This window comes from Dipteris shenzhenensis, chromosome 25 (genome assembly GCF_047967505.1).
Source record: "Dipteris shenzhenensis isolate YYH24624 ecotype China chromosome 25, Dip_SZ_1.0, whole genome shotgun sequence".
Taxonomy (NCBI): domain Eukaryota; kingdom Viridiplantae; phylum Streptophyta; class Polypodiopsida; order Gleicheniales; family Dipteridaceae; genus Dipteris; species Dipteris shenzhenensis.
This window is the reverse complement of record NC_141620.1, coordinates 52,063,857-52,075,991: the sequence shown is the minus strand read 5'-3', so window position 1 is coordinate 52,075,991 and position 12,135 is coordinate 52,063,857. Positions and strand designations below refer to the sequence as shown.

At 45.2% G+C, this 12,135-nt stretch overlaps 1 protein-coding gene across 1 annotated transcript in view; it reads left to right on the top strand.

The window, feature by feature from the left end:
• LOC147886039 (SIN-like family protein) overlaps positions 1 to 11,212 on the top strand; it is a 33,575-nt gene extending 22,363 nt beyond the window's left edge. Inside the window, exon 13 of the mRNA XM_087396738.1 lies at positions 10,027 to 11,212. Coding sequence (XP_087252864.1) covers positions 10,027 to 10,098 — 72 coding nt within the window. The 3' untranslated portion in view covers positions 10,099 to 11,212. The remainder of the gene's footprint in view (positions 1 to 10,026) is intronic.
• Positions 11,213 to 12,135: the final 923 nt, after the last annotated feature.

Genomic DNA, 12,135 nt, shown 5'->3' with positions numbered 1-12,135 from the left:
CTAGTGTAAAGAACATTCAAGCTCCCATAGCTCATTGTCCAGGAGTCCAATCTAAAATCTGACATTAGCTAAGCTACGGTATCTAGGGTCCTCCAACATATAGTGAAATATTCTTAATAGCATCGATATGCAAAAGTGCATTGAGAAATATGAAGAGGCCAAAATAGAAAAGAAAGAAAGAAAGAAAGATGTATTAACGTCCTTGGGAGGCCTCACGGGCCTATGGGACAAAGTGCACACAAAAATATAGACTCATACAGGCCTCAGTGGGCTGGAGCAAAGGGCGGCTAGGGCCCTTGTTGAGTACTTACTTGGCCTTTTTCTTGACCAATCTTCACTCCAAATAGGCACCCACGTGCCTCTGGTATTCTGTCTGCATGCCAGCTTAGAATCCTTGGCTACAACACCATACCATGGTCTACCATCACCCCGTTCAAAAGGTGCCACTTGTCCTAGGACTGCTCCAGTCACCCACTATCTCAGATCCTCTGACTCTGTGGCAGGCTCTTCTAGGTAGTTGCAGCCAAGGGATGATTTGTGTGCTGTTACTATTGCCATACTGCATCATTCCTCTCTTGGGGCTTCGGTGACTTTGTTGGATTCAAAAGTGGTTGGGAGACTAAAGGCCTAAAGCCTCTATGTATAGGGTGGGAGAGGATTGGTCTTCCCCTTCTCCAAAATTTGCCCCGTTACCTCCCTGCTTTGACCCAAGGCTGCATTGCCTCTGTTTCGCTGACCTATACAAGGCCCATCATCAACTCGTTCATTGGTCTCTCCGATTTCCATCATGCTTGCATTCCCCCAGCCCTTGTGATAGCCAATGCAGATCCTGCTATCAGGGCTACCTTCTATGCACAGCAAGGTCAACATCCCATATGGTTTCCCATATTCTTAGATCCACCCATGTTGCATCTCCAATGCATGGACCATACATAATGTATCCCTCTCTATCCTTACCCAAATACAGTATCCCTTTCCCACACATAGTATCCCTATCTCTGAAATATAATATTTGGAGAGATTCTGTCACCACAATGTAAATATCCTAAGTCAAAGTACAGTTGACCATTTATTTGATCATAATTAAAGAGTTTTATATGTGTTAATTATGGTCAAAGAGTTCTTTTAATGGTCAAAGAATTGACTACGGTCAAAGATACTTGACTCTGGTCAAGTAAACTTGACTTCGGTCGAGGAGACTTGGTTTATTACCAAGAGGGTTAACTATGGTTAACCAGAGAACTACAGAGCTGACTACGATAAGAGTGTTGACTTCGATCAACGAGACTTGGCATGCGCCAAGAGGGTTAACCACGGTTAACCAAGATGTGCCAACTTCGGTTGGAGAGACTTGGCTATAATTAAGGCGCCTCGATCCTTGGTCAAAGCTCCTTAATTATGATCAAGAGCGTTGACTTCGGTCAACCAGAGAATAAATATATATTTTTATATTTGTTATGTGTGCACATGTGTTCAGTGGGGACGCCCACCGTGACTAGAACTAGTCCACAATGTGTTGTTTGCATGCAAAGCGCTAACAATTAATGGGTGCCATGGTGGTGTGCTTTAATTAATTGTTGCAGGTACTAGGAAGAGTGATTTTCCTAAGCGCTACGAGAGCCTAACAAGAGTCTGAGAGGCGGTTCGCGTGACCAAGTGCTTCGAAGACTCCAGAGTTGCCCTTAGTGGCATGTAATTAGGAAAGTAGTGTAGAAATTGACAAGTGGCTTGTTGCCAAGAAAGGGAGCTTGAGAGCTCACGTTTTGGATTTTGTATCAGGCAGCTCTACGCTGAACTCTTGTAACAAATTCTCTCTTCAAGAAATAAAATACCTTCGGGGGGGTCCAGCCCGACATGTTGTCCTGGGCCCTAGCTGTGTGTGTAGAGAGAGAGAGAGAGAGAGAGAGAGAGAGAGAGAGAGAGAGAGAGAGCTCTTATGAGAGTGTTTCTACAGTAAATTATGAGCGTGAGGTTTCACGAGAGAGTTAGTATTTCAGATTCCTTCCAGTTGCATTTGTTTAAAATAGTTCAATGCTTCCAACTCAGGTTTTTAGTCTATAGACAAATGAATGAAAATCAAATTACATGACTAAAAATGAAACTCTATGAAAGAAACTAGTCATAAGAAAATCAGCATAACATAAGAAAAGTTACATCAAAGACTCTATTCCAATGCATATGGAATACCGAAATAAGCTTTACTCAGCTGCTAACTAATTGCATGTTTAAGCAAGTCAAGTCACTCAGAGCTGAAGTGAATTGAATGGCAACCCACTGTTGTGAACAGGCTCCTCATTGGTATCTACATCTAGATTTTTCAACATACAAAAGGTGAGAAAGCAATGAAGATAGCCTAGTTATAGTTGGCAGCATAACATAATGTCAACAAAATTATGCTCTTGAAGAGCTTCAACAGCTCGTTCCATCCATCTATAAACAAGGTGTACATGCAAGGACCTTCATAGAAGCTTGACGTTATACATACAAAAAAACCAAAAACCACAAGCCAAGAGTTGAAGCATATACTTGGCCAACTCGGAGCTAGAAGCTCATGCAAATTGATCAAGTGATAGCATAAAAAAGTAAGCATACTCTAGAGGAAATCAATTGAGGAATCAATCAAGTGGCAAAGTGAATATCAAATGAGGACTGCAAAAGAGAGTCCTCATACTGTTGGGACTGCAAACGATACACTTTTCTATCTGTCACGTCAAAGTAGGCATTGTATTAATCACTTCATTCATTGATGATCTCGCTATGCTGGAATACCAGTGGTGGGCGTGCCAAAAGCCACAATTTGAGGGAAGACATGAACTATAGCTGGCCAAACTGGGCTCAGCTTTTGCGTATTGGACATAAAGTGTAAGAAAACAATACGACGTCTGTGCTCAACAGATAACAGGATCTCGTATGCAAGAGAGAAAAGCAGATAGTATGGAGAACAAAAAATTTGATTGCTGTAAAACTGATACAATAGATGGCACTGCCTCCCAGCCGTGCGCTCCTGTGTGAGAAGCTTCGATGGCGTGCTGGAAACAGTAGAGGACGGAGGTTGGATGCTAAGGAATCAGGGTTGCTGTAGCTAGTGATAATGATGGGCTTCATGGGCTTGCTCTTATATAGCCACCAGTCGTAGTCGGTTAGACCCAATTGGGAGACCGACCCAGTCGGCCCAAAACGGCCGACTGGAGGTCGGTCCCGAAATAGGCCACCGACCACACGTTAGAACCGTGGCGCCGAATAGAGCAACTAACCTACGTTAGTCGTTCGGCCCAGAGCCATTCGGGATCATTTGGGGCTCCAAACGGGCCCCGCAACCCGAGAGTGGGCTGCCCCGGGAAATGCTTCGTCTACCCTTAGTGCGGTCAGTCATGGGATGCCTTCTCGCACTTGCATGTAGCCTAGTTGGCAGTGTGCCAACTCTATCGGAAGCCGTCCAGCCATCAGGCCACACATGGTCCCCATCTGGTGTCCAAACCAGGACCTACCGGATAACCTAGCTACTCAAATGCCTTCTCCTCATATGGGAGGCTTACAAGTAGAGTTAGCTGGTTCCCGCGTAGTTACACGAGAGTGGAGCATTGATATCTAACATAAAGCAGCCAACGACGTCTACCTACACATCAAAGCAAAAACTATGCAGGCACCGATTAAGTGGAAGAGGAAGAAGAGAAAGCTAGAGAAGTCCACTGGTGGAAAAATAAGAAGTACATCGTGCAAGGTAATTTTCATGAGTCCAGCGTCACTTGCAGCAGTAGAGGCTTCAGGGCCGTCAAGACAAAGACAATAGCAAAAGCAAGACAATACACTGCATATTGGTGTTCAAGTTTTAAGTTCATTCAAACGTCCAACGTACACAGGGAGCAAGACAAAATAGAGATTCAAGGTGCCTAATTATTTGGAAGGTCCAAATCAAACAATACTAGTAAAATCATAATGATCATAATTAATCAAGTACAATCTAATCAAGTCGGTCACGGAGCTGGGACTCAGAAACCAAAGCCCTGCTGAGCTGCAGAGTGACCCCTTGTCTCTGTGGATCCCCCCCTTAGGAAAGTTGTGATAGGTCGGGACTCGGACCTCAATAGAATGTGCTCTGGGTACTCTCTGTCTCGCACGTGGTCTTTGCGTCCCTCTCTCGATGGCACCGTGTCGGCTCTCTCGGGCTGATCCAAGCTGCCCTGATATCAGCTAGCTCCTCCTCTACTCCGCTGTGTCTTGGAGCTGACTCACATGTGTAGAAGTATGTGACGCGATGATGTGTCTGGTCAACCTCTATGTCATGTGATCTAGCCGCCTCCTGCTGCTCTCTGATTTGTTGCAGTAGTGTCTCCCTGTGTCGGCACATCTCCATCAGATAGAGCCTAATGCAAATTTGGTCATGGAAGAGGATCAATCGTGATAGTGGGCGGAAGCCACTCCCCTCCAGGTAAGGACAATGGTAGCGCCCTTGGATCTCATAGTAGGCCAGGCAAGTACAAAGAAAATGCTTCTTTGTCTTAACAGCCCCCATCGTGCATAGCATGTAGATCCTCTGCTCTCTGGGTATACCTGCAGCTCTCCCTGCCTCGATACTCAAGTGGTTGTACGAAACCCGCATATGCCCAATGGAAATCCTCAGTGTTAGAAATGATCCAACAGAGGGTACGCACAGCGGAAGATTGATAGTAATGCCGAGGAGCTCACATAGTGTGCGTGTGGGGTGTGGAATCACAAACTTCTTAACTTATGTGCATAGATGTGCAAGCCAGTAAATAGTCAATGCTTAGAGACAAATATAGAAGCACCACTTTATATTTCCGTCCGTCCAGAAACTAGGACAGGATACAATACCAAAAGGTCCTTCTACTACAAGCCTGACACTTCTAGATCTCTGAGCCCGCATGCTCCACCTCGAGGATATGTAGACTCTCTGTCTATATCCCTTCCACCTTGCTGCCCAGAAGCCAGCTTAGGTGGGCAGCCACTCTAGCTCAGTCTGCAGCTTCTCCTAGGTCACCTTGTCCTCCTGAATGTAGGCCTAAGGCTCCCCCTTTGCTGCTCCTGTCTGCTGTCCTGAGGGCTGCTCCAAGTGATTATGAATGAGGCCAAATGCCTCTCCTTTTATAGGCCTAAGGGGCCCTGAAATGGACCGACCTGGTAGGGCCGACCCCTAGGTCTGTTTGGGCCGAGCAGTCTGCCCCCTCCCAGTCTGTAAACCGACTTGGTTTGGGGGCTGTTCCACAGACCTGCCTGGCCACGTGGCAGTCCGCCATAGGCGCAGGCCTTTGCCCTTCTGCTGGCCCTGTTCCAGCCTTGTTGCAGGCTCCATACTAGGCCCAAAGGCCCTGCCATGCAGGCGCCTTTGGCCACTGCAGGTACCGCCTTGTGTCAGGCTTCCAACAGCCCTGTTCTCCATCAAAGAAGCCTCCGTACAGCCACCCTGCTGATGTCAGCGCGCCCTTCACAGGGCCCTGTTGCAGGCCGTACGCCTGTCCTTTGCATTGACAGCTGCCCACATGGCAGCTCATGTGCTGCCCATGTGACAGCCCCAATATCACCAGGTCTACCTCCCCCATGCTCTCCTCATATGGGGGCTTACAGATGGGGAGGTGACCATTCCAACACTCAGTGCATGTGAGACACCTCTGTCCTTGAGGTACTGGGGTCTGATAATGAATCCCTCCTCCGATACTCTTAGGAAGTGGTCATGGTAGAATTGGATCTTGGTGGGGGGCTCGTGGTCCCCCCCCCTTAAGTCCAAGATGTATGGAGCTTGAGGAGATCTATCCGTATGTTACAGTTGATCTCATCTCGTGGGATCGACTCAGGAGGTGTGTCCATGCTGTATTGAAAGGGGGGGAGTCTGTCCATCTGGATAGCATGCCTGGCAAGCCATGTGGATATATGTGCATACCATGTATCTGCCCCGCTCTTCGCTAGTCGTCCGAATGACTCTAGGGCCAGCCTAGGAAGTCTCCAGTGAGGTAAGTCCTAGACTCTGTGGATAAATGTCACTGTATGAAAGATGGCATCAATCTGGAGAGGTGGCATGGGTGGTGAACTTTGCCTGTACTATCTCATGTGGGACTGAGGGCTTACATCTAATCATTCTGAACTCCATAATCACCTGTAATGGCTAAAATTTTCTCCAGTCGGTCTTAGGGAGATTGCATCCCCAAAAGGGTGTTGCATACATGGCAATCGGCCGCCTTTCGGCGGTGGATTTTGGAAGTGTGCCTGGAAGCATCGTCGCTCTAGCCGAGCTAAAGCACTCTGCCCCCATCATATGTGTAGGACTGCACTATCTCCACTAGCTCGTCATGATAGGTGAAGCTGAGTCGGCGGATCATTGCGCGTGAGGTGTTGAGAACTTCTGAAGTGTGCCTGGAAGCAACGTCGCTCTAGCCGAGCTAAAGCACTTTGCCCCCATCGTGCCTGGGCTGTGTGGGTCATTGTGAAAAGGGGTCCCATGAAGACTACTCCCAAATATGTGTAGGATTGCACTATCTCACTAGCTCGTCACGATAGGTGAAGCTGAGTCGGCGGATCATTGTGCGTGAGGTGTTGAGGACCATAACCTTGGTCTTCCCAAGGTTGATTGTCAGGTCTCTCTCTCTGCAGAACACCTCTAGGGCCTCTAGATGTCGCTGCAGTCCTTCCACTGAGGATGATATAAGGACTATGTCATCAATGTATAGTAGTATTTGTATCATGAGGTCAGCCAGTAGAGATCCGTCGCCTTCTGTATATGAAGGACGTGATCTCATCGATGGAAAGTCCCAAAAGAGTCGGCGAGAGGGGGCAGCCTTGCTTCACCCCGATCGTGCTCTTGACCCATTTTGAAAGACCGCCCGGGGCACGAACTCTGTCTCTGACTGGCTCATGTAGGCTCATCACACCCAAAATCAGTGTCTCTGGAATCAATATCTCTTGTAGACTTCTGATCATGCGGATTGTGGGAACGTGTCGAAGGCAACTGCAAGTAGCATATTTTTTAACAAAGACATAGGACACAATCATATCCAATGAACCTCAAGCTCTTTGCCCCACAGGTTCGCAAGGGAATGTGATCTATGAAACCAGCCTTCTTAGATTAAAGGGTGGTGAGATCCACTTTAACTATAGCATACACAATAAATAGCCTAACAATTAATCACCACAAACTTAATCACAGGGAGCTAGAGCGCTCCTACTCAGAAACAAGGACACCGATTGGCCCCAAATGTTTGGCGCCCCTTGTGGTATTTCTTTAATATTCATATAAAGCCAAGCGGCTGATTACAAGGTCTCTTGAAAGCTGTACCATAGGCAAACCACTGCCCATAGACTTCCAATATCCTGCACACCCTGCAATCCTTGCTCAGCATTGTATGGCGAATAGGCATCCAAATTACTAGGCAATCTTGCATTCTCCTTTCAACCAAGTGTGAAACAGGATCCCAAAGGCATCAACTGACTGTGCTTTTCCTGCACTTGCTCAACCTAGTGCCCAACCAGCCAGACATGGCTGAAACTGCAGAAAAGCCCTAGACAGCCAAATTGTGGTGCAATCAATCCACCAAGCGCTTCCAAACAAGTCGCCTTTATCTGCAGCCCTCCTGGCCAGTGCCCAACAGCAAAAATCAATCCTTCTTGGTGAGGAATCAATCTCAAACGCAATAACCAACCAGCAACCAGTCTGGGAACGGAAAAAGCTAGCCTTCCTCTGCCTTGAATCCACATAAATCAGGTCACCTAGGCTGGAAAACCCTAGATTTTACAAAGAATAGTTGATTTTGCCCTGGCGCAGCCCAAAAGCAGCCCAAAAGAGGTCGCCCAAGCATGGGAAGCTCCAAAATCAGCAGCAATAACCAACCAAAAACAGGTCAAAATCCCTGTAGAAGCTCCTGCTCAGCCATACAACATTCCGCACTACCTGCAGCGGCCCATGGACAGCCCGGAAAATAGGTCGCAACTCTTGGAACAGCTTGAATAGGTGGCGACTTTCCCAGACATGCCCCTGGACAGGTGCGATTTCTCCTAGAACCCCTCCTGGCAGTTGGCAATTTCTCCTGGCAATCCCTCGACCCTCTTTGCAGATGGCGATTTTGATTTAGCAGCACCTGGTAGCCTCCAACAGGTCACGAGTGATGATGATGATCTGGCGCTTCTTGGGCTCTTGTAACCAAAAGAAGGCCTCTCTGCCCTTTTTGGAGGCCTATGCTAAAAATAGCAATTTCTAATTGCACCACTCTTTTGGCCCCTTTATTGTACACTTTGGTCCTAGGAATTAAATACTTTTTAGCCTTGCCTTCTGAAAACGTTGGAAGACAATCACCTTTATTGATAACAACTTCTCGAGGATGTTTGTCTGCTGCCCTTTTGTGCTTATCTTGTGCCCGCTGAAGTGCTTGCTTCACCTTCTGATAAACTACATCCAAGCTTTCCACATATCTATAAGCCTCAAAAATTTTATCTTTTGTTTGTAAGATGGGTGGAATCTTACGGCTGCCTTCCACTATCTCAAATGGAGCTTTACTTGTAGAAGAATGTACCGTGTTATTATATGCATACTCAACCAACTGTAGAAATTTCTCCCATTGTGACTGGTGCTGCGAAACATAGCATTTAAGCAAATCCAATGATGTGGAATTAGCCTCCTCCAATTGCCCATCTAACTGGGGACGAAAAGCAGAAGAAAACTGAAGACTAGTGCCCATATTATCAAAAAGTCCCCGCCAAAACAAGCTGGTCATGCGAGGATCTCTATCATGTAACTTTCTCAGAAGCATGTGAGAGTCCATAAACCATCTATCTGCCTAGCTCTCAATTTTTATATGACCATATGTCTTGTGCCATCAAACAGAATGGTCATCAACATAAGTCCCTGTGATTGCTTGTCATTGCTGTTGGCAGGTCTGTTTACAGCCTGTTCAAAGTTCCATGCCGCACTCTTTTGGCAATCACATTCATGTTGTTTGCTTGTCTACAATGAAGTGCTCTGCTGGTAATTAGGGCCTTGCTTGTCTTTGGCTTCCTCACCCACATAATCTTTGGCCTCGGCCTATCAGCCTTAGCCGTTTAGCCTCAGCCTCAGCCTCAGCCTCCGTCGCTGCCTCCGCCTGCAGGTGAACTTCTTTCACCTTTTCCTTTATCTTTGGCTCTACCTCTGCCTCTGCATGTTGAAGTACTATCACCCATCTTTACTTTCTTCTTCCAGCATTCTGAAGCCCAGTGTCCAGGCTTCTCACAATAGAAATATGGTCCTTTCCTTTGTTGGCCATCTTCCTTTTCAAGGACCTTTTCTGTTTTGCAACCCATGCCTTGTCTTCAGCTTGTTTCTCAAGTTGAGCAGTTTCCTATTTTGTGTTCTATTCCGGCATTAATGAAGTGAAGGCTGCTCACATAAAGCTAGAAAGTGTGGTCCAGCCCATTTGAGGACTACCTGGACCAAATCAATTTCCTCGATCATAACATCAAACAATGCTTGTTCTTCTGGGATCTCGTCAATCTTCGAACTGAAGTCTGCAACAAACTTTCAATCAAGATCAGAAAATTGACTAAGACATTTGTAATCTTTGAAAGAACTTATTTCAAATATTGGATACAGTTCTTGTAGAGATATGACATATATATGCCGTGTAACCAAACAACTACGAAGCTTACATATATATATTGAACATTCAGAGCCTCAATCAACTGACCCATCTATGACCCTGATGGCCCATAACATTGACCCCATAATGTTAACGAATGTGTTTGTTCAATTTTGAGAAAGATGATGTATGAGGGTTTTGATGCAGGTTTGAGGAGGGAACCTTATATTTGAATCCCGTAGTGGCTTTGAAAGTTATGAGTTGTTTCAGAATTTGTACAAGAATCTCTTTTCTCCAGAAACATGGATGCCTTCTGTTTTAATTAATCAGGGTTTTGGAAAATCATAGGTTTTGAAATATCTGGATAATCGCTAGTGTGGTCAAAGTACGACATATGCATTGAGATTTCTTAAAGGTTTGAATACTCTTGTGCTTGCTAATCGTTTAGTCTTTGGTCCTCTTTCTGAAGGTGATGAAGGAGTTGTGTTACACAAAAGGTGCTGCTTGGGTTCTGAAACCTGGAGATGGACGTCCGATGTAATAGGGAAGCAGTAGGCAACCTCCACGGTAGCCGCTTCTTAAGAGTTTTTGGAATGGTTATAATTATTTTCGGATGGCAGTGTAGGGGGTTGGTGAAGTGATTCCTCTCACACCATGATCAGCAAGTTGTGCACGTATCTGGATTGGAAATATATACAGGCGCCACAGCAAAGGTGTATTTGATTGGCTAAGCGGCAAATTGGAAGAACATGCCAGCAAAAGATGAGAAGAAGTGAAGGTCTTCATATGCGTCTCAAAGAGATATAAAAGGTAACCCAGCACACACTTGAATGGGCGAGGGTTATGAGTAGTCGACCGATACTCCTTTCATATTGCAGCCTTGTCTGGCACAACACAGTAGTCTATTGGGCCTGACATCCTGGGTGTGACATTAATCAAGTCAAAGGCATGCAAACAAGCAGCATGTTTTGTTGGAAACATCTGAGTAAAAAAAGTCAATGATAGGCATCAAAGATGCCGATTACTGTGAGGGAATGACACAAGAAGCCTTGTACAGGGTTCCCTCTGAGTTTGTATGCTTTTTTGCAAGTGTGGTTGACGACGAGACACTGAAGTGAGTTCCTGCATTTACATCTAGGGCACAGACCATGGTTTACTCAAGACAAAGGTACCCTGCCTTTATTCTGTAGAAGACTCGGTGTTTCAAAGATTGCTGTGGTGCTTCTGAAGTATATAGATTTTCTGATACAAGTTTTGGAATAAAAAAGTGGCTATCATCCTCCAGTTTGGATTTTTATCGGGTTAGCCATTTTTGAATTTAGTTAGAAGAGCATGGATCATACCAGCTGTCAGACATTGACGCAATTCCAAGGCCAGGCATTCAAAGAGTACTTGGCATGAACATATCATCAGAATGAATATAATTGGAGTGACCCCAGAAGCCCTTAGCTTAGAGGGATGCATACTGTTCACTTTATAGATAGGTAGGGAAGCTTCCCATTTATGCGGTTTAGGTGTCCAAAGTGATTTGTTTAGTGATCCTATTCTAGACTCTCTGTTTTTTTGAAGATACTTAAAAGATTTGGGATTGAAAAATTCCCCTGAAGTTTGAATACGGTTTACATTTTCTTCCTTCAACTGGCCTAATTCGTTTCAGGGAAGAAATCATGTTTATTGTGACCATCTCATTTGATTTTTTGTTTGTATGGGTGTGTTTTAAGCCGAGCTGCTATCAAAGAAGTTTTCCTAAACTTCATGCATCTGACTCCAACAAGGTGAAGGCTTGATTTGTTAATCGCATGTTTATGCTGTTCATGTAGATGTCAAGATGGTATTCCCCAAGCTGTGTTGGACAGTTTGTTGCTTAAGCTCCTTATGCAAGTAAGACCTGTCATAATAGTCATGATATGGAGTTGTGCTTCTTGTATCTACTCTGTACTTGCCTTTATGATGTATATGTTTCAAGACACTTCAACTGAAAATTTTCAAAACATAAAGACAAAGAACATGATCTCTTTGTGTCAATCAACTTTCTGAAGCTTGGTTGAGCCACTATACATGCGTTAAATAAAAATAAGGCATCCACCTCTTCATTTAGTAGATTGCACTCATCATTTGGCTATTGGACAGCTTCCATTAGCTTCCAAAGAGACTTTGTTGTTGACGTATAGATATACTATGGATATAGAGTGGTATAGGGTTGATGACATGTGATCTTAAAGGCATAGTGATGCTGATGATCTAGCATTAGCAATGAAGAGCATCTGATGCGAAGCCTGGAGTAGAGCCAACAAAAGTGGTCAGCCTGAGCAGCCGTACAAGACACACCTAGAGCGTGAGAGTCTTGATCAAAATAGTACTTTGAGTGGTCAATGTAATTGCATGCCCTCGAATGCACCTAAAGTCAAGGCTTCAAGAACCTATGTGATAACAAAGAGAGAATTCATCAATCTGCAAAAAGAACCAGAAATCCAGTTCATGAATCGGTTATGAGAGGCCTTATTTTAGAGAGTTGGAACGTGTTTTTTGTAAGGTCAATTTAAGCCCCTAAATATTGTGGATATTAGAGTGGCTTTAA